The following is a 19728-nucleotide window of genomic DNA, read 5'->3' as shown; positions in this document are numbered from 1 at the left end:
AATTTGAGCATTTCATTGTTCTGCCTGTCACTATACGTCGCTGACATAGATAGTGAACAAAAATGATCAAACTGACCTACTGCTTATCCTCTGTATGTATGACCAATTCATCTGCCAGGCAAAAATGTGTAAAATCAGCTTTGTTTGTTGATATTTTGCTGACATCGCCTTGTTATTCTTAAAACGTTGTTTTGTTGCGGATGCAATATAAATCGTTGTAACGAACATAAAAACACAACACAAACATTTTAGCCATCTAGAGGTAGAAAGGAACAAAGTGAGGTCCATGACGCAGTTCTGACCGAGGACAGAGCAAAAGTTAGTCCACTAATCTATTTTTTTTCCTTTTTTTTTGGTGGTACCAGTATGTTTGTTTTTGACCTGTTAGCATAGCAGCTAACTCCCGACACACACCCAGGAGGAAGTTGTCAACAGTACAAGCGAACGCGTGGCCTCTTCTCTCCTCGTTCGGATTAAGGATGGAAAATGCGAACCTATTTTGTCAGTGTACTCGTGAGAAGTATATTTGAAATGTGACTTGTTATGATGAAGTCTCGGCGTACTTCTGAACCTCTTTTCTAAACTTGCTCCCATGGGAAAGGGCCTTGTTCTGTTAGCCCATGTCATGTTTGTACGAAGGACATTCTGCTCCAGCCAGGAATTTATTTTTGGTCCATCATCATAACAGACGTCACTTGCCCGTTCATTTCCATCCCATTACTGAGTTTGACGCATCATGTAAAGAATAATATCCCCGTGTGCTTTGAAAGGAGATGCTTAGAGATTCTACTTGCCGGGTGGAGAACAAAAAGGTGACACACTTACTTCCTAATTGCATTTTAATGACGGCTTCATTCATAGTCGTTTGCTTGTCTGATGAGTGACCATGAGGATGTGCATAAAGGCTCGATATCAACCCGATGTAGCCACCTACGCAAGATTTTATATGCCGACAAACACCTTGGAAAACAAATCATAGGTGGTGTTGGTAAAAACTGCCAAATATGCTCACCCAATTTACATGCCTCACAAATTTAAAACAAATCAGACATGCAATATGAATTCCCTACTCACAAAATCAAGACCCTTTAAACAAGTAATTAAAGTAAATAGTAATTATAACAGAGTTATAAATGTGAATATCAACTTATAACAACAGTAAAAAACACAGTTTTGACCACAATAACGACATACATTGCTGCATTTACACTTTCTAATAACTACACTAGTCTATGGTATACAGTAAATGTAAAAAACCACAAGTGAATAGTTAATTACGATTAAAAATAATTCAACAGTTTTTGTCACACGTTCTCATTCATTTTAATGCACATTGTGCTGCTCATTGTGGTGTGCGTGCTTTGGCCACCAGGGGGCAGTATAATTACCAGTTTATACTTTTGCACTTGTTTCCCTGCCCAGATGCAGCAGAGTTGTGTTCTTAGAGGATAAAGAATACAGTCACTCTATATGTGACTTTGAGAACTGTTTTATTGTTGACCAACATAACAAATAAAAATAACAACGAACATCGCTAACCTACATCCTGTTGCCATGTTTTCAGGGAAAAGCCTGGTGAGAATCGTCCTCCGACCCTTCGCTGATGTCTCTTCTTTCCTCAGCTTTTCATCCGCCCCTGCTGCTGAAGGGGAAAAAATGATTAGGATGAAAATCGGTGGTTGGTCCACGTGCTTTGGATGCTCTGACTTCTTCTTCTCGTGTGGCTTTTTCAGAAATAACCTGATAAAAGATTTACTTCGTTGCTCAAGTTCACACTTGATGAGTGGTAAGCACTCCCGAGACACAACTCTTTGTTTACAAGCCATTAAAATTACAATGCGTCATTTTTGGCACCTTGCGCTGTTGCGTTTTTGTTTTGAGGAAAGTGTGTCATGGTGCATTCGGGGAAGATGGGAAATTGGGCTTCTCTTGCGACTAGAAAAAGTGCACGACAACTTCAACAACATCGATTGTGTTGACAGAAAGGAAACCCACAACATATAGGCTATCGCGGATTTTTCTTAATAGTATTAATCATTTGGAGCGTAGTCTGTAAAGTTACGTCATAGCGTTCAGGATTTAAAAGTTAAAAACGGGTAGGTACCATTTGCTAGTCATTTGGCCCCGCAGCGTCACTAAACGTGACGAAGGGTAGATGCAACCAATTAGATTTTGGAAGCTGGCATCTGGCGAATCGCGACATGGCAACCTCTCAAGTTTGGGCCAATGAGTTTGTTGTTGTTAACAGATCTGACCAATCACCGTCGAGGAGGCGGTTTCTCGTTCAAGGAGCGCGAACGGTTAAGAATCTCCGAGGACGACAAAATGGCGAGCATCGAGTGACTTTGAAAAGTTTTACTTTATACCAGGAATGTAAACAAAAATCCATTATTATTTCCGAACTTTGCTTGTTTTGTTGCTTTGTTAGGACGATAGAGTTGGAGCATGTGAACCCGTAAAAGAAGAAAATAAGTATCGTTATGTCAAAGTGAGTCGCGGTCACGAATATGCTAGCCGGCTAGCATGAAATGTCAACATTAGTTTATCTAAAAATGTCTGACATGAAATGGCAGACGATGGATGGATTAAGTTGAGCGTGGACGGCTTGCAGGGTACACTTGATGTAATGGCGTGTCGTCGAAGATAATAGCCAGTCACTGCTTGACGGAATGGCTTTACACAACCTGGCTTTTGTCGTCGACGTGGATTCCGGAGATCAACAATCAAGCGATCGACTAGAAATCAGGAATCATCAATTGAAATGTGGAATTTTGCACATCTTGCTGCACTTCGGCTTCAAGTATGGCTTCGACAAAGTACGCTGGGGTTACAAATTCTTCCAATCCGCGACTGGCCCAGGTGCCAGCCTGAAAACGAGGGGCTCGGACTTCAAGGAGCTTCTCCACAAAACATTTGAGGACTTCAGCGTGGAATTCGATGCCAAGTTTGACGGGAGAGAGAAACAACGCGCGTCCCAGCAGCATTGCAGCCAATCTGCCTCTGTGCAAAACGCCCTGAAAGAAATCCTGCTAGACTTCCAATGGGACCGACCAGACCTCACCTCTCCCACCAAACTGTCCCTGAGGCCCAGGAAGACGAGGCGAGCTGCACCTTTACCAGAGGAGGACCTTCTTATAAACCAGGCGAGAAACGTGGTGTTTATTGTGGCAGACTGTCCACGAACTTGGACACAACTGCTGGACTACCTCAGCTTGACGAACCTTGACACGAGTGCGGAGGTGTCGGAGCACATTCTATCCAAAAGTATCCAGGACATGCTGGTTCAGAGGCAGGTTGTCCTGCACTGGGTGGACAGTACATCGCATGGGAATGTAAGTAACCAGCTTAGAGTGCATATAGAATAGGGTGCGCAAACTTTTTTTCTTCCAACAGCTGTATCCAGAGAAAATAAAGTATATTTGAACATCAGCTTCCCACAAGATAGACTTAAGTTCACCCGTGATCCTTGTGAGGACATGCATGTATCCTCATTCGATTGTGATTGGCCGCTTGCCAGTCCGAAGCCGCTTCTTGTGATCCAGTCAACAATGTCATTGTCATTTCTTCTTTACAGGAGGTGCAATGTGGGGACCACTTGGGCGTTGACAAGTTAGCCCAGGCCTTGGCACAAGTACGTGGCAAAGTGCTCCCCGCCGTTGCACTCCTGAACCGCCGCTGGACTGAGAATTCACACTCCAACGTCGGGAATGACACTTTCCTTTTCCGGTCCAGTCTTGGATATTTGCTGTCTTCCGAAAGGGAGTACCGCCTTGCTTTTCCTGCCACGGAGGGCACTCTGAAACTGGACACAGGTAAATGAGATTTGTGACTCTAATTAAGGAATATTGTCATTGTTTAATTCCGTGGGGATTAGAATGCCAACTTTGGCCAACAACAAGTCCAAACAACATTCCGTAATTTTTCCACGTGTTTCTGCGCCCCCTTTTTCAGGCGACGTTGCCCACAGCTGTGCTGTCAATCTCGAACCGCTGTCCCGCAGACAGGCACCTCTCGCCGAGGGCGTGGAGGTGTGTCTGAAGGGTGTGCTGCAGGGCTGGGATGCTTCGTCACTGTCGCGCGCCTCCGCAGAGTCATGGCTGCTCCGGTGCTCCAACACCAGCGAGGAAGGTGCCGCTTCCTTCCAGCGCGCACTCGTGGAGTTGTCGACTCGTTCGCTGCACATGGTGAGTTTTCAAATTGCTTGCTTTACGCAGATCGAAAAAAATAGAGACGAAATTGTGTGTTCACGCTAAGAAAAGCGTCTCTCTGATCCTGCCTGACACTGTTTAACAATTGCTACGGCGCATTTAAACGTTTACTCCGTTAGTACCGATTGCCACATTTCGAATCTACTCAAAACGACTCGCGGGTAAAGAAATGCAAAGTTGAAAAGAGTTTTTCCGTCCACCTTATGGCATGACTCCTTCTTGTGACTGACTGCCAAACCTCAAGTAAACAAGGCCACGTTTGACTTTCTATCTCATCGGCCAATCATTTCTGACCCCCCCCCCCCCCCCCCCCCAAGTTTGCTGAGGTGCGCCACAGCGGCCAGTCGTCCTCGGCCGTCCTCTCCCCCTGGTCCAACTTTACCGCTCTGCTCACCGTCCCCCGACCCGCCGACACTCGGCGCCATCACCTCGGCAACATCGACACCATTTCCAACAGCGGCACCGATGAAATCTCAGCTGACCTTCCAGAAGTTGTCAACAGTGTGCTGGGCATCGTATATGAAATGATGGAGCGAGACGGTGACGGCGCCGATGGTAAGGATTGGACACTTTATTCCAGGGGTGTCCAAACTTTTCGCCAAGGGGGCCATATTTTATGTGGTAAAATGTCGGGGGGGCCGACCTTGGCTGACATTCTTTACATTGAACAACAATATTGTTCAACAAATTTTAGTAAGCTTGTTAACTCGTCAGTGATGCCCCCTAGTGTCTAAATGCTATTACTCATTTAGTGAATGCTATTACTCATTTAGCCACTAGAGGGAAGCAGTACTCTATGAAACATCACTCACCAGTCTACGAGACCTCAGTCAATGCAACACGTGTTCCATTGCGCCCAACCTGCGGGCCAGACGGCACTGATTTTATGACGGGGGCCGAGGGCCGGATGAAATTCGACCGCGGGCCGGACTTTGGACATGCCTGCTTTATTCTCTCGCTGACAAGATTTTTGAGCAGCTGAAGTGCGCCACGTGCTACATATTCGAAACGCGCCGATGATTTTCACGTTTGCCCATTTGTTTTCTCCCTCAAGAGCAGCCAGATGTTCCATACGTGGTTCCCGAGTGGGCCCGGCAGGAACTCGGTCGTTGCTCGCCCAGAGTCGGTTTGTGCGAGACTTGGTTTCCGCATTCAGATCACTCGGGAGTGACTTCCCATCTGATGGAGTCTTTCAGGTAAGGAGAACAAGAGAGCGCAAGTTCACGACTCAGCCTAACGTTACGGCGGCTTGAACTTTTTGCCGCATGACTTCCGCTCTTTGTCAGGTTGCTTCATGCGGCGCCCGACCAAAGAGAGGAAGAGGAGCTTCTCTTCCAGACGGAGCTGATCAGTGATCTGGCAGATCTGTATCAGGCATCAAAGGCTACCGAGAGCAAAAACGGCAAGAAACGTAAGATTCATTCGGCTTACACGAAATGTGACTTGTCTATTTACTTCTTTTTTTTTTTTTTTTGTCTCTCTTCACAGGAGGCTCACAGCACACTCCGATGAAGCAAAAGATGAAGAGCATGAGCCGCTCGTTGCAGATGCTCAACGTGGCGCGGCTCAACGCAAAGGCCCACAAGTGGCGGGCCGACGAAGAGCCGGCGGCCGCGCCGGCGGGAAAAGGGGCGGAGAGAGCGGCCAAGAGACGCTCGAGTGACAAGAACAAAGCCGAAGGAGTCGACGTCATCCGTAAGTATCCCCATCAAGGCATTCTTTAGGATCGTGCAAAACATTTGGACTGTGCAACTCATGTCACGCGTTGGATTCCGTCATCAGTCTTTACCAGTCAAGCCGAGCTGCTGTCCCACGTGCGGTGCGTCTATGAGAAAAGCAACGCCGAGAGAGCCTCGTCTGTCCTGGATGCCGCTCAGCAGATCTCGGCTGCCGTAAAAAGTTTCCTGCTGGCAAAATCCCAACCGCGGGTGAGACGTCTTTTTTTATTTCTCGCACACCGTTTTTGACAACGGTCGCGAGCGACGCGTCTCTTTGGTTTACTCTCGTGCAGGTCGACGCCGTTCCGTTTTGCCAGCAGCACCTTTTGCGGAGCAGCGGATCCATCAGGCGGGCCTACAGCTCCCATGCCGATGTGGAGAGCAAAGTGCGAGAGTGAGTTTGCGCGTGTGGATTTGTCCACTCAAGCGAGTGAATCCAAGTCGTGAAATTGAGAAAAATCCAGAAAAAGGTTCATCCTCAAATGGCTGTAATGCATATTGTCGCCACTAGGTGTCAGCTCCAGGCGCTGCTCAGGTTGGAGTTATGCAAACTTTTCTCCCCGGAGGAGGTTGACGGGCTGGATGCTGAACAGATGGCAGAGGAGGTAAGAGGTGCAGCTGTGACTTCAAAGATTCAAGCATGCCCCCCCCCCCCCAATAAAGTCATGGCTACCATATGCAAAATAAGCCAATATTCTTTTCTCGTCAATACCGTTTGCTCCTCAGGTGGCTGAAATGCTCCGAATTATATCCCTAACAAAAGACCCGGCATGCCTCGCAAGCTTCCTTCAGGATGAAGTCCTCCCAGCGTAAGTGTTTCGAGAATCTCGTGATTTCGTCTTTTCCTCCACAAAACGTCTACAATTCGATCGGACTCGAAATGCCCATTGGCGCCACGGGGGGCTGCATTATACCGATTTGATTTGATTTTCGCAGAGGATAAAGAATATATATTTGCCGGTAGTCCATATAATCGTGACGAATCGAACAACGTATACACATTGATGTCTGTACATTGCTATATTCGTTTAAGAACAAATCGGATGCGTGCTCTTTTATTCTGTTTAGCATTTAGCATTTAGCTTGAAGTGCTTTGAATGCAATCTTATTTTTATTTTATTTTTTTAAACGCACGTCTGTTATCGCAGGTTCTTGACGGCCATCCCGAGGGTCCTCGCCGAAATTTATCACAGTCTGGGCACGCAGCCTCCCGAGGCCTTGCTGGCCGTCCTACCGGCGGACTTCTTCAGCGACGAGTCGCTCGCCAGGGACAGCGTTTCTCCGTCGCCCTCCTCGCCCCGCCCCTCTGCGCGTGACTCGCTTTCCAACTGTAGCGATCGCCTGCACGATCTGCGTCATCGCTCTGCTAACAAGAGGAGGTGAGAAGGAGGTTGCCTGGGGTCCCCCGTGGAGTGTCTTTTTTTTTGGGGGGGGGGGGCCTTTGACCCATTCAATGCATTCTAGGAATATTTTCCTTCCAACTTCAGTTATCTTATTGAACCGCTGTGGCGTTTATTTACTTTCAGGAGCGGGATGCTGACTCGTCATCGCAGTCTGACCGAATCCTCACAGAGTCTACGCCAGATAGAGATGCCAAAAAAGACGACACGGGCTGTAAGACCAACTCAGACGATTACCGTAGTCATCGATCACTGCGAGCTCATTTGTGTTGTGATCAAACTTTCATGTTTATTCTGTTTTTTTATCAGTCCAGATCAAAAGTTTGTCCGGCTCCGGAGAAACCAGTCGCAGTACCGCAACCCCAAAAGCAACAAAGCCACGGTACCAATTTGCCTCCCAATTTGGACAGACAAGTGTCTTCCCGTCTTAGAATTCCTCGCCATAATTTCTATTCTAAATCTGTAAATATGTTTCCGATTTGTCTCAGAGGTTACCAAAGTAAGAAGAAACCTGTTCAGTCCAGAGGCCGCGTCTCCGTCCAAGAAGAGCAAACTTTCCCGCAGCCAGTCCGTCTCCGCGGTGGAAGGCCCGAAGCGCAAGCGATCGCACAAGCACGATGGTAAAAAATCGTAAGCAAAAGGCCACCGATTTTTGTGCGATAACCAAATGGGAATTATCGTTGCTCCGTCTTCAGAGAGGCACAGACTCATCACAACCAAAGTATGTGAGACGCCCCACCACAAGCAGGTGTCAAATCGGCTCCTGTACCAACAAAAAATGGGGCGGTACGTGTCATTCCACAGTTGACCGCTTGGTGGCCTAGTCAAACCGTTACATTCATTCTCATTTTCTTTCCCCGTAGAAGCTCCGTCCTAAACGAGGATTGTGTTGTGGAGGAGTCGCCGCTCAAACCCGCCGAAGGTACCAATCGAAGCGTTTGTATTTTGAAGCTATTGCGTTGAAATCGACACTGTTCCCGTTTTTGCCAGAGGTCCGAAGGAGCCCGAGGTTAAAGGACTTTGCCAGGAGACACTCCAGCACTTTTTATTCGCGTTCCCAACGGCGGTCGCGCAACCTGGAGAGGGCGCTCTCCGCCTCCCGGCTTCCGCTCGGCGAAGGCGGGACCGGCGATGTGGACGTTGAAAAAGTCCGCTCTCCCGTGAGGCTTCTCTTTAGCGCCGCCCGGTCTCCCGCCCGTCCTTCCACTTCGACGGGCTCGACGCGGAGCGGCGCCACTCGGCTGTCTGCGGACTCCAGTGTCTTTGAGGTAAATATCTGCCGTTGGCTCGTCCCTCCCCAAAAACTCCTTCGGTCCGAGGTACCACTCTGAATTCTAACGCTGTACGCCAATGTCTAGAGTCCCAGCAAGACACCGGAAAAAACTCCCAAAAGATGCGGAGTAGCGACCCCGAGAACACCGAAAAGATGCGGAGTAGCGACCCCGAGAACACCGGCAACCCCCAAAACCGGGCCGTCTTCCAGGCCCCGGGTTCTCCCTGCCGCCGAGAGCCCCGTCGGACAACTTGCTATGGACCTTCGGGGCAGTCCTTTCAGATCTCCCGCCAGAAAGACTTTGGTGCCGGAGACGAGGCCACTGAAGGGAATTCTCAGGACTCCTGTCAAGTCTTCGGAAGCGGAGCCTTTTTCCTTCACGTTACATTCACCGTCCGCCACTCCCAAAAAGATGGTCTCTTGGTCTCCGTCCCCGCGGAAGAAACGTAGCGCGGCGGACGATGCCGTCGCTGCGCCGACGACGTCCCGTCGTTCACCCAGATTGTTGAAGACTGCGAAGCGGTTCTGCAGCCCGCCGAAAAGCCCCAGCGACATGCCGGGGACTTTCAAGACCCCCGACAAGACCTCGCATACCTTTCCCTGTCAGGTGACGTCGCCAGATACACCAAGTGAAAGGAGACCAGAGGCGGCGCCTTTCCAGTTTTCACCACCTCAAGTACACACCGCCTCACCGGAAGCCACCACGAGACCTCACGCCAGGACGCCCAGCCCGGTTCAACCGATGGCCACTCGGTCCAGACGAACTTCAAGTCCCAAAATCGGTTCCCCCTGGAAGCAAGCGTCTCCGGACGGCGTAACTCGCGTGCCGAATAAAGAAGCCGCTTTCATTCTGGAAAGCGGCGTGCAATTAACAGAAGGGACGAAAGCCCAAAGTGTTGAATCGTCTGCGAACGAGACGAGTTCTCCGTCGGATTCGCGGCCGTCGGAGTCTTCGCAACTCGACCCCGCCGCGGACGACGGTCATGACATTGTGGACGCGTCGGTGATCAAGACGCAGTTTAGCGGCGGCCTCAAGATGAACATTTCCTTTTGCCGCAAGCCTTCGAAATCCACCGAAGATGTTTTGACCGAGGCCGCCTCCACCAAGGACCCGGTTCTTCAGGCCCAAGCGACGCCCGGTTGCGGCTACGGCTTCCGACAGACGCCCGACCGCCAGCAGCGCGAGGCGGCCGCACGTTTGGGCTACGCCGGTGAATTCCCAAGGTTCTCAACCCCCCGAGGCCCACCCCGGCAGCATCGGCAACAAAAAGCTACGCCTTCGCCGAAATCCGCTTCCTATCAAGTTGAAATGGAAATGCAAACGTCCGGGCTTCCCAAACTCAAATTCAAACGTACGGACTCCACCGATGTCAACGAGGTTCTCGCCGAGAACGCTCCTCGCTCGGGAGCTCCGAGTCCTTTCCCCAAGCATCGAGATCCCGGTCGCGTCTCGCCGTCCGTCTGCAGCCACGCCACCCCCGCAAAAGGCGGAGTGGTCCAGACCCACATCTGCCAGTCCTACACGCCCACACGCCACCCCGCCGGGACCACGTCCCCCAGGGCCGTCGCGGACGTCTTCTCCCCGTCGCCTTCCCCGCAGAGTGTGGGGAAATTGACCCCGGACAACCTGAACAGGTGGCCCCGGAGGAAAAGAGCCCGCACGGGTGCCGTCGGAGCTAAAGAGCCCTCCCGGAAGGGCGATCTGACAGACGAGGCGGAACTGGGAGTGAGCAGGTTGTCGGACGCGGACGACCCCGACGACCTCTGCGGTAAAGCCACGGGCGGAATTTTGCCGTGGAAACGAGCGCGCTCGCCTTGTGGGGACGCCTCTCCTCGACATCCCGACGACGACTGGATGGCACCTGAGCCTCACCGAGATGGCGAAGAAATGATGTGGACCGCCGTCGGTGGAGACGTCCCGTCCAGTAAGTGATGAACCCTCGCATATTCATGAACAACGCCATCTTCTGGCAGCCATGTGCAAATACAAACATTTTCCCGGGTGGATTTGGTAGCTCGGTCCCCGAGCCTTTGCCAAATGCCCGGACTTCACCGTATAGCATCCGTCATGTCCGTGGAAAGATCAACCAAGAGAAATGCTAAGCGACTGTCGTTTTGTTTCATCCGTAGCCACGCCTCCAGGCTCCGTGGTGAGGAAGCCGGTAACAGCCGGTGGGATTTTGGCCCTCACTCAGTCTCCCTTGCTCTTCAAGGAAAAGCCGGCTTCCGCGAGCAGGAGAACGCCTCGCTTGAAAGGTAAGAGCTTGCTACCTTGTACGCAAAGCGGCAAGCGGCATTTTTTTCGACTTACCAGAATAAAAGCAGGCTCGAACGCTAATGGCGAAAGGTTGTCACTGCATCACAATGCGCGACACAAGTCCACAGAATTCGCAGGAAGTTGGTGAAAATGTAAACCCCGAGCTTCACTTATTTCCTCCATGAGTACATATCTAACCGGAGATATGGTGAAGTATTGTTGTAAAACACACCTGTACTGTGCTTTTGTCTTGGCGGGGCGGGGGCGCTGACTGTCCCTCACTTAAACCTGTTAGGGCGTTTAGTTGAGGATTTTGAGGGTAGCCACCACTACACCATCAGCGGCACATCTCCACATTCCGAACCAAAAAGAAAAAGAACAAACTGTAGTTTTTTTTTTGTCATGTCGCGGGCCGCTAAAAATGGATGACGAGGCCACAAGTGGCCCCGAGGCCATAGTTTAGACACCACTGGTACAACCAGTGGGCTGGACTCACCTCTCGTGAAATGCGCCGTGGAGGCCTGCGCATGCCAATTTTTAAAATGGCCGACAAAAAGGTTGCGCTCGTCGCCATTGTGCGTTTCTCCTCCACTCGACGACTGGACTTGAATCTTGTCCGTGTCGGATGTTGCAGACAAACTCGCAGTCGAGAGGAGGACGGAAGCGGACGAGGGCGTGTCGGGCTTCAGCCAGCCCACCCGGCGCTCGGGGAGCAGGAAGAGGCTCCTTCGCTGATGCGGCCCGCAGGTCAAACTCATCACACACTTGTTCATTTGAGGATTTTTTTTTTTTAAAGCCAACACTTCAAACGTGCTATGAACAAATATGAACAAATGGCCCTTTTCTCCAACCGTTTAGTTTTCTTCGGATCCTTTTTATATATTTATGTATAAATGTGTTCATGGACCAATTGGGTTCATTTTTTCAAACGTGTCCTTGCTGGAACAAGTTAAAAATCTGGAACGATTTTACTCAACCTCATTGTGTTTATTTATTGGATGCTACTGTTTTTTTTTTGTTTGTTTTGTTTTTTTCGCAAATGACAAAACAGATTTTAAGTCAACGGGAATGATTGAAGCTTTTATTGGTCATGTAAATATTCTACAGTCTTGTAAATAAATGCGAGTTTTCATAACATGTTTGCTGAGAATGTTTTTTGGCTTGTCAAATGCGCATCTCGTTATCTCGTGATTCAGTATATAGCGTATAATGACGGGTGTAACAAAAATACATCACTTTGTTTCCCCACAACCGCCACGAAGAGCGGTTTCAGTCAAGTTACGCAATACTGCATTTTAAAATCCTCGCCCTAATCACGGACTTTGGTCTGGGTACGGATTCCTCGGATCGTTTGTGTACATTCCACCATTTTTTCTTTTTTGTTTTAACACTTGCTCTGTGCTTTAGTCTCATGTAGTGCTTGCAACTAATCGCGCCCACGTAGTCGTGTTCTCTCCCTGCAGAAGTACAAAGTTGAACCTTGATCCCGAGCCCCCGATGGCTTGATAAGGAGCTCACGTCCTCAATGGGAAGGAGTGGCCCGGCCTTATTAGCACCCTTGTGACCGGAGGCAGCATAAATCCACGCATTTGATGACTGTGCTGACATGCTTGTCATGAACTCCAAATTGATGGTTTCTTACCAATCGTTACAAGCATAATGACATCATTGGCGAGATCTTTTTGAAACCGCCGTCATCGTGCCAATGTTAAAAAGCCAAGCATGACATTTTTTTTTTCTTTTTAGATTCTCAATCACCCAGGATCACCTTGGTATTCTACAAAGGTTGAAATGAGACACATTGGACCCTTCATCTTTTTTTTTTCAAAGACAATCATGCTATTAGACATGACATTGGACCCAGTTGTCCACGAATCATTATGTAAGTCATTCATGTAAGGACGTTGCAACACTGCAAATCTGGTAAGCATATTTAAAAGGATTACTATTATTAATAGAGGGCGCTAACGCAAAAGAATATCCAGCCGATGGGTTGAATTCGAAGCGTCACGCTTTACCGCAGCATGTGCAGCCCCAGCCGATGCCCTTCACAATTCGCACCACGTACTTCTGTTATCAAGTTCGCGATGATCAGAAAAACAGTTTCCGGTAGCAGGACTCTTCACAATAAAACCGTTTCACCATTCGTCACCGTAAGCCTCCGTACAAGCGACACGAATCGATTGCTGTTTATCGACGCAGATATTCAAGTATACACGTCGTAGCCATTTTGTAGCCCACGCGATGAAAGGAAAGGCTGTAGAGCTGTCTCTTGAGAAGCCGCATCTTGTTTTGAAAGCACACATCCGGTCACGCTCTCGCGCCTCCACTAGCTTGACGTAGTTTTTTTTTCTCCTCTCCTACTTTTCGCCGTTCCTTCACAGGCTCCATCAGCACCATCGCGCGCTCACATCCACCTGCTTTTCGTCTCTTGTCCTCCTTCTAGTCCGTCGGTGTGTTGACGACTCAACTCGAAGTTGATCGATTCCGTCAATTCGAAAGATGGCCAGCAGCTTCTCGAGGGTTCTGTCCTCCACACGCAACGTGGGGATCCTGTCGGTGGTCGGCGGCTCTCTGACGGCCGGATTTCTACTGCACCGGCAGCACGTCAACGCGGGAGCACCCGGGCGCAGGCTCTACCCTGCCAGGTAGCTGCATTGACGGGCCTTTCTTTCGCTTTATTAAATACAAAAAAAAGAAAAACAACTTAGTAAGTGTTTGTTTGGGTTTTTAAAAAAATATTTTCCTCCCAATTCGAAGTCGACTCGTGTGAATACGTGAAAAGGGCGCTAAAAGGCAGGGTGTGACGTGCCCTATTTCGACTGTAACTAGCATTTCCATTTTTAATAAGGTTTTTAAATACTAAATACAAAAAATGTGTATGAAATGTACATTTTCGTTTAACAAACTCTAAATACTTAATTGACTTCAAATGACTGGGAAAGGCTATTTTTAGACATCCTAATTAGTCGCGTGCTAACATTAGCATGCGGAGATGAAAGCCTACTGAGAGTAAAAGACATTTCTGCTGCTTATGTGTTGAATTCGTTTGTTGTTGCTTTTTTTTTTTTTTACTGGTGAAGAAATGAATTGGACTTTTTAATCCTCATTTTCGCCACGTTTCGTGATGTTGCCACTCTTGCTCATGTTTTAGCTTATTATCTTTCATTAAGCTTCTGTACGTCAATCTATCTCCAATCATAGTTCTTGAACTCAAACTCAAGGCTTAAAAATTGTACTAGGGACCAGATTCGGCCTGCTGACTCATGTTAAGTCTCACTTGCTAAGTACCAAAATTGCAAATTTTCTTCACTTTTCATGACACTGAGAAGCATTTTGCTTCACTACTTTCCCCTTTAAAATAACTAAAAAAAAAGATTAGATTTCTTTTTACTGGCTTCTGAGTGCAAAAAATAGTTATCCATTAATTCGTTGTATACTGTATATGTGATCATATGAGTCATAAAATACATTTATATGGGTTCGCAGTCCTAATAGCCCTCAAAGGAAAACCATAGCGACGATGTGGAGCCTGACAAAAATGAGTTTGCCATTCCGGCAGTAGGCTGTAAATTGGCTTAAGTGTTCAAAAACAACATTTTTTTAAGACATTGACACTTTGCATAAATCTAGTAAAACGTTTAAAAAAAGAAATTGCACAAAAATAATGATCTTACTATGTCATTCATCCGAGTCATTTCATTCTCGTGTCATTGAACTGATCACGACTGGTCAAAATAAAAATTGTACCTCACTCAATGTTTCAAAACAAACGGTTCTTAACGATGAAATGCAAACTTTTCAGCTAAGAAGTTCATGACAGCTGAACTGTATCTTTCTATTTATTGCAGTCTCGCTCCCTCGATATAAATAAAATCAATTCCCCTGCGTTATCACCGTGGCCTGACCTTTGGCTGGCACCGTATTGATAAATGTGCGCCCGTCCCGAGGCACGTCTCCATGTTACAATGTCTTTTGTTTGCGCAGCGCGGAGTATCCCGACCTGCGCAAACACAACAACTGCATGGCCAGCCACCTGACGCCCGCCATCTACGCCAAGCTGTGCGATAAGGCCACGCCCAGCGGCTACACGCTGGACCAGGCCATCCAGACGGGCGTGGACAACCCCGGGCACCCGTTCATCAAGACGGTCGGCATGGTGGCCGGAGACGAGGAGTCCTACCAGGTCTGCCCGATGTAGCCGAACGCTTGCCCCCGCTCTTTGCTAAACATAAGCTCATAAGCCGTGGGCGAAAAGAAACGATACTTTGATACTGTACCTCAATCGATTATTTTTTTTTTAGGTCGCTGCGCTGAATTCCTGTTGCGGTGAAACAAAAAATGAGGTCTTAAAATTGTTTGCAGGTGTTTGCCGACTTGCTGGACCCCGTCATAAAAGAGAGGCACAATGGCTACGATCCCCAAACCATGAAGCACCCCACCGACCTGGACGCCAGCAAGGTGCCGCTCGCCCTCCAACATGAGCTCAACATCGCATTCTTATTTCTATGCCCGCTTTTGAGGCCTGCACAACACCCAAGCTCTGTCCAATAGGAAAGAAGTAAATGGCGTCAAATGGTGCGAGTAGATTCAGGTGGTCCGGGAGACCCAGATTTGCATTTTGAGGTGCGGATAGGTTTAGCCTGGGTTGTTAGCGGAGATTACGGAGAGTCTTTGCCGCACAAAATGAAATTGTCTGTGAAAAGTGTTTTTTTGGGGGGGGGGCGAGTTTAAAATGACATGAAAGTGTTTTGGGTTCATAGTTTGTCACCTGTCGGAAGATTTTTTTGCGAGCGCGTTTCTATTTTCACCCGACTTTCAGCTCCAGTCGGGCCACTTTGACGAGCGCTACGTGCTGTCGTCCCGGGTGAGGACGGGCCGCAGTATCCGGGGGCTGAGCCTGCCGCCCGCCTGCACGCGAGCCGAGCGCAGGGAGGTGGAGCGCGTGGTGGTGGACGCCCTCGCCGGACTCAAGGGCGATCTGGCCGGGAGGTACTACAGCCTGAGCCAGATGACGGATCAGGAGCAGCAGCAACTCATCGATGTGAGCAACGACCTCGAATCGCATCATTGCATCTTGGAGGCGGTCTTTGGATGCGCGCTGAAATCAATTCATTGGATGACCGAATCAAAGTGTGGATGCTTGGGGCCTTTGTTTCCGTCAGGACCACTTCCTGTTTGACAAGCCGGTGTCCCCGCTGCTGACGTGTGCGGGAATGGCACGCGACTGGCCTGACGCCCGTGGTATTTGGTGAGTTAAAACTAGGTGTCTACCTCGTGGCTAGCCCGTGGCTACCTTGGCCTTACTACAGTGAAAGTCCTCTACAATGAAACCTACATGGGCGAAAATGCCCCCTACTGTGGAAATAAATGTCATGCATGAAAGCCATTCCCACTTTTCTGCCCCCCCCCCCTACAGCAAAAAAATTCACCTGTTCCGTTATGCGAAATCTTTTTCTCTGCTCTTGCCTCGCAACGAGATTCACTACAACGAAAACAAACCTTACTCAAAAGTCTAATCCAACCTCAGCATGCCACAGTGACCTCTGGTGCTTCGTTCTGAAACTGCAACAGCAACCACATGCGCAGTAGTCCAGGAAGTATTTGTTATTGTTCGTTTCAGATGCAGCACGAACGTTACATTGCTAAAATGGCTACGAAACGGACCTTTGCAGACAAAGAAGTTAAGAAAAGAAAAGCATTCGTGCTTGAAGACAGGACAAAAGGAATCAGAATGAAAAAGTGTTTTCATGTTTCTTGTGCAGAGCGTGAAATCTCCTTGCACGGAAGTTTAATGACAATAAAGGCAATCCAATCCAAAATTGATGAAGTGAAAGTGAACACTGATCGTAAATTTCTTTCCCGATTTTCTCTTTCTACGCTTGCCATTTGAAGTGTCAAATAAGTGTATGCTCATATTTATGCACTAAGTATTGGAATACAAATAAAGAGTACACACACACATACGTTTTGTGTGTGTGTGTGTTTACATCCGAGATCAAATTCGCTACAGTGAAAAGCCCCCTGTTGTGAAAGATCTCTTGCTGCAAACGTGATTTCATTGTAGAGGAGTTTCACTGTAATTCATCTGCACTCATTCGCCTTTCAGGCACAACAACGACAAGACTTTCTTGATTTGGGTCAATGAGGAGGATCACACCAGGGTTATCTCCATGGAGAAGGGGGGCAACATGAAGCGAGTCTTTGACAGGTTCTGCAGAGGCCTCAAGGAGGTTCGACTCGGTCTGGCTTTGCCTTGCAATGAGAGCCATTACAATGAGTGTGTTTCTCTTCGCGCGGGCTCGCCTCAAAAGGTTTCTCTGCGCAGGTGGAGCATCTGATCCAGGAGCGAGGCTGGGAGTTCATGTGGAACGAGAGGTTGGGCTACATCCTCACCTGCCCCTCCAACCTGGGCACTGGACTGCGGGCGGGGGTCCACGTCAAACTGCCCCTGCTGAGCAAGGTAAGCGCTGCGCTTGAGAGGACGCTTGCCGTGGGGGCTTGTCTCATTTTTTTTTTGCCGGGGACCCCCCACCCCACCCTCCAGGACCCTCGCTTCAGTAAGATCCTGGACAATCTGCGTCTGCAGAAGAGAGGCACGGGTGGCGTGGACACCGCCGCCGTGGGGGGAACCTTTGACATCTCCAACCTGGACCGTCTGGGACAGTCCGAGGTAGAGCGCTCAACTTATGATGGACGGTGACGTCACTATTTGGGCGGTGATGAACGGGCACGCCCCGTGTTCCCACTTGATAAGGTCCAGTTGGTGCAGACGGTGGTGGACGGCGTCAACTACCTGGTGGAGTGCGAGAAGAGACTGGAGAAAGGCCAGGACATCAAGGTGCCCTCGCCCATCAAGCAGTTCAAGTAGAAGCCCGCTTGCGCCCCCCCCCCCCCCCTCCTGACCCCCAGATAGACAAGAAATAACAAATGTCAGTGTTTCATTTCATTCTCATTCATAGCCAGTATAACCCCAACCGCCTCTGTTATAATATAAGCATCATATTTAATACTCCTGAGTAGGGTGTCAAAGGGGTGGAAAATATCCGGGGGGGGCAGTTAAGTTGGAGGATTGGAAATATGCGCTAATTCTATTCTTTGTCATTAGAAGACGCGTTGCCTTTTGTCTCTCTTATAATCGACGTGACAATACAGAAAAAAAAGGGGTCCTCCTCCGAGTCTTTATCTTCTTCTCAAAACCTGTGCAGATCTCTTATTCCAAGTCACAAGTACAGGGATGGGTTCATTTTTACAAATATCGAATGGGTTGGATTCCAGATGACAAATATAAACAACCAGTAGAAATGTGGAAATGTTCCAACTTGTAATTTTACAACCCTACTCCCGACACTCTAGAGCAGACATGTCCAAAGTCCGGCCCGCGGTCGAATTTCATCCGGCCCTCGGCCCCCGTCATAAAATCAGTGCCGTCTGGCCCGCAGGTTGGGCGCAATGGAACACGTGTTGCATTGACTGAGGTCTCGTAGACTGGCGAGTGATGTTTCATAGAGTACTGCTTCCCTCTAGTGGCTAAATGACTAATAGCATTCACTAAATGAGTAATAGCATTTAGACACTAGAGGGCGTCACTCACGAGTTAACAAGACATCACTCCGTGTTTATATTGACTGATATGTCATATTTCAAATTCCTGTTTCAAATGAACCAAAAGAAATTCTTAAGATTGTTGAAATTCAAATAAAAATGGAAATGTGAAACAGACTGGCTTACTAAAATTTGTTGAACAATATTGTTGTTCAATGTAAATAATGTCAGCCAAGGTCGGCCCCCCGACATTTTACCGCATAAAATCTGGCCCCCTTGGCAAAAAGTTTGGACACCCCTGCTCTAGAGCCACAGAAAACACCGCACTGGGCTTCAGTGGTATTCATTTTAATGTAATAAGTGGAAGCCAAAAAGTCCACCGGCAGCTTGCGAAAAAGTGAAAGATGGCAACTGCAAACACTCTTGGATCGCTGAATCCGGCGCGGATTTGTTTTGGTTCTGCCACCGTTGCCCACGGCATGCCCCACCCCGCGCTGACCTCAGCTCATGACATTGGTGCTCATGCTACTCATCACTCAAGTGGATTTGAATGTCCAAAGCTGCTCATCGCTGATTGTCACACGCGTGTCTTTTATTAAACACATCGTCCATTTAGCAGAAAAGACGTCTGCTGCCTTTTGTCTTCCTTCACTTTGAGAAGCGAATGACTGAAGGAAACGCCAAGGGAAGGTTCATGAAGCAGTCGGCAATCTGGAGCCTCGTTTACAAGGCCGGTCATTTGTAATGCCTTTTTGCCATGTCACTCTGCTTCGAAATTGATTTTAGGGTTTGGGTAAGGTTTTAATTTGGGATTTCAAAAAAAAAAAAAGGGTCAGCTCAAATGTTTGTCACGTTTGGACGCGGACAAAAAAGTGGCCAGTGTTTTGTTTTCTCTTGCTTTTTTTTTTTTTTTTTTTCCGAAGCGATGTGAAGCGTTGGAGGAGCTTAACGACGAGCATGACATCAATATCTTTCCCCTTCTCCTCGTTCCACATTATGATAGCGGGAGACAGCTGGTTGCCATGGCAACCGCTTCTGGTGGGGGGGGGCTCTCATGGGGGCAGGACAGAAACAAGAGACTGTATGGTGACAAAAGAAGGAAATCACATCCGTAGTACGGTTGTTGTAAACTTGTCCCGTTTTGACATTTGGAAGCCATTTAAAAACAACTCATTGTCATTATTTCACTCTGAAATATGATGACTTTTCTTAAGGGCTACCCAAAACAAACAAACAAACAAACAAACAAAAAGATCACATGAAAGAAGGCTGAAACCTGGTTTTCTAATCTATCCAACTCATCCAGAGAGCGCCCCCTGCTGGGTTG

General features: G+C 48.4%; 2 protein-coding genes and 1 long non-coding RNA gene across 4 annotated transcripts in view; 2 read left to right on the top strand and 1 right to left on the bottom strand.

Moving 5' to 3' along the window:
* Positions 1–11993, top strand: part of ticrr (TopBP1-interacting, checkpoint, and replication regulator) — a 63162-nt gene extending 51169 nt beyond the window's left edge. For both annotated transcript variants that reach the window (XM_052061111.1, XM_052061112.1), the window contains exons 3-23: positions 1565–3332; positions 3575–3812; positions 3952–4184; positions 4526–4763; positions 5263–5404; positions 5495–5619; positions 5697–5903; positions 5991–6136; positions 6220–6320; positions 6438–6531; positions 6653–6735; positions 7075–7305; positions 7453–7540; positions 7636–7708; positions 7815–7946; positions 8022–8112; positions 8190–8248; positions 8317–8594; positions 8685–10524; positions 10730–10855; positions 11491–11993. In XM_052061111.1, coding sequence (XP_051917071.1) covers positions 2670–3332; positions 3575–3812; positions 3952–4184; positions 4526–4763; positions 5263–5404; positions 5495–5619; positions 5697–5903; positions 5991–6136; positions 6220–6320; positions 6438–6531; positions 6653–6735; positions 7075–7305; positions 7453–7540; positions 7636–7708; positions 7815–7946; positions 8022–8112; positions 8190–8248; positions 8317–8594; positions 8685–10524; positions 10730–10855; positions 11491–11591 — 5289 coding nt within the window. In that variant the 5' untranslated portion in view covers positions 1565–2669 and the 3' untranslated portion in view covers positions 11592–11993. The remainder of the gene's footprint in view (positions 1–1564; positions 3333–3574; positions 3813–3951; positions 4185–4525; positions 4764–5262; positions 5405–5494; positions 5620–5696; positions 5904–5990; positions 6137–6219; positions 6321–6437; positions 6532–6652; positions 6736–7074; positions 7306–7452; positions 7541–7635; positions 7709–7814; positions 7947–8021; positions 8113–8189; positions 8249–8316; positions 8595–8684; positions 10525–10729; positions 10856–11490) is intronic.
* LOC127597831 (uncharacterized) overlaps positions 1–19728 on the bottom strand; it is a 92812-nt gene that overhangs the window by 58347 nt on the left and 14737 nt on the right. The window lies entirely within an intron of this gene.
* ckmt1 (creatine kinase, mitochondrial 1) lies at positions 13212–19024 on the top strand. Its single transcript, XM_052061140.1, has 9 exons — positions 13212–13504; positions 14844–15042; positions 15222–15317; positions 15679–15900; positions 16022–16107; positions 16966–17089; positions 17185–17319; positions 17404–17529; positions 17614–19024. Exons 1-9 carry the CDS (start codon positions 13359–13361, stop codon positions 17725–17727), a joined length of 1248 nt encoding a protein of 415 aa, XP_051917100.1. The 5' UTR covers positions 13212–13358; the 3' UTR covers positions 17728–19024.

The sequence above is a fragment of the Hippocampus zosterae genome, chromosome 3 (assembly GCF_025434085.1).
Source record: "Hippocampus zosterae strain Florida chromosome 3, ASM2543408v3, whole genome shotgun sequence".
Taxonomy (NCBI): Eukaryota; Metazoa; Chordata; class Actinopteri; order Syngnathiformes; family Syngnathidae; genus Hippocampus; species Hippocampus zosterae.
Note: the sequence above shows the minus strand (reverse complement) of the source record. Positions and strands in the feature narration are given on the sequence as shown.

What these genes read in the sequence shown, in the direction of transcription:
- ckmt1 (XM_052061140.1), top strand. Translation starts at nt 13,359, where the DNA reads ATGGCCAGCAGCTTCTCGAGGGTTCTGTCCTCCACACGCAACGTGGGG. An exon ending in CCTGACGCCCGTGGTATTTG is followed by an intron (nt 16,108 to 16,965) that starts GTGAGTTAAAAC and finishes TTCGCCTTTCAG; the next exon opens with GCACAACAACGACAAGACTT. An exon ending in AACTGCCCCTGCTGAGCAAG is followed by an intron (nt 17,320 to 17,403) that starts GTAAGCGCTGCG and finishes CCCACCCTCCAG; the next exon opens with GACCCTCGCTTCAGTAAGAT.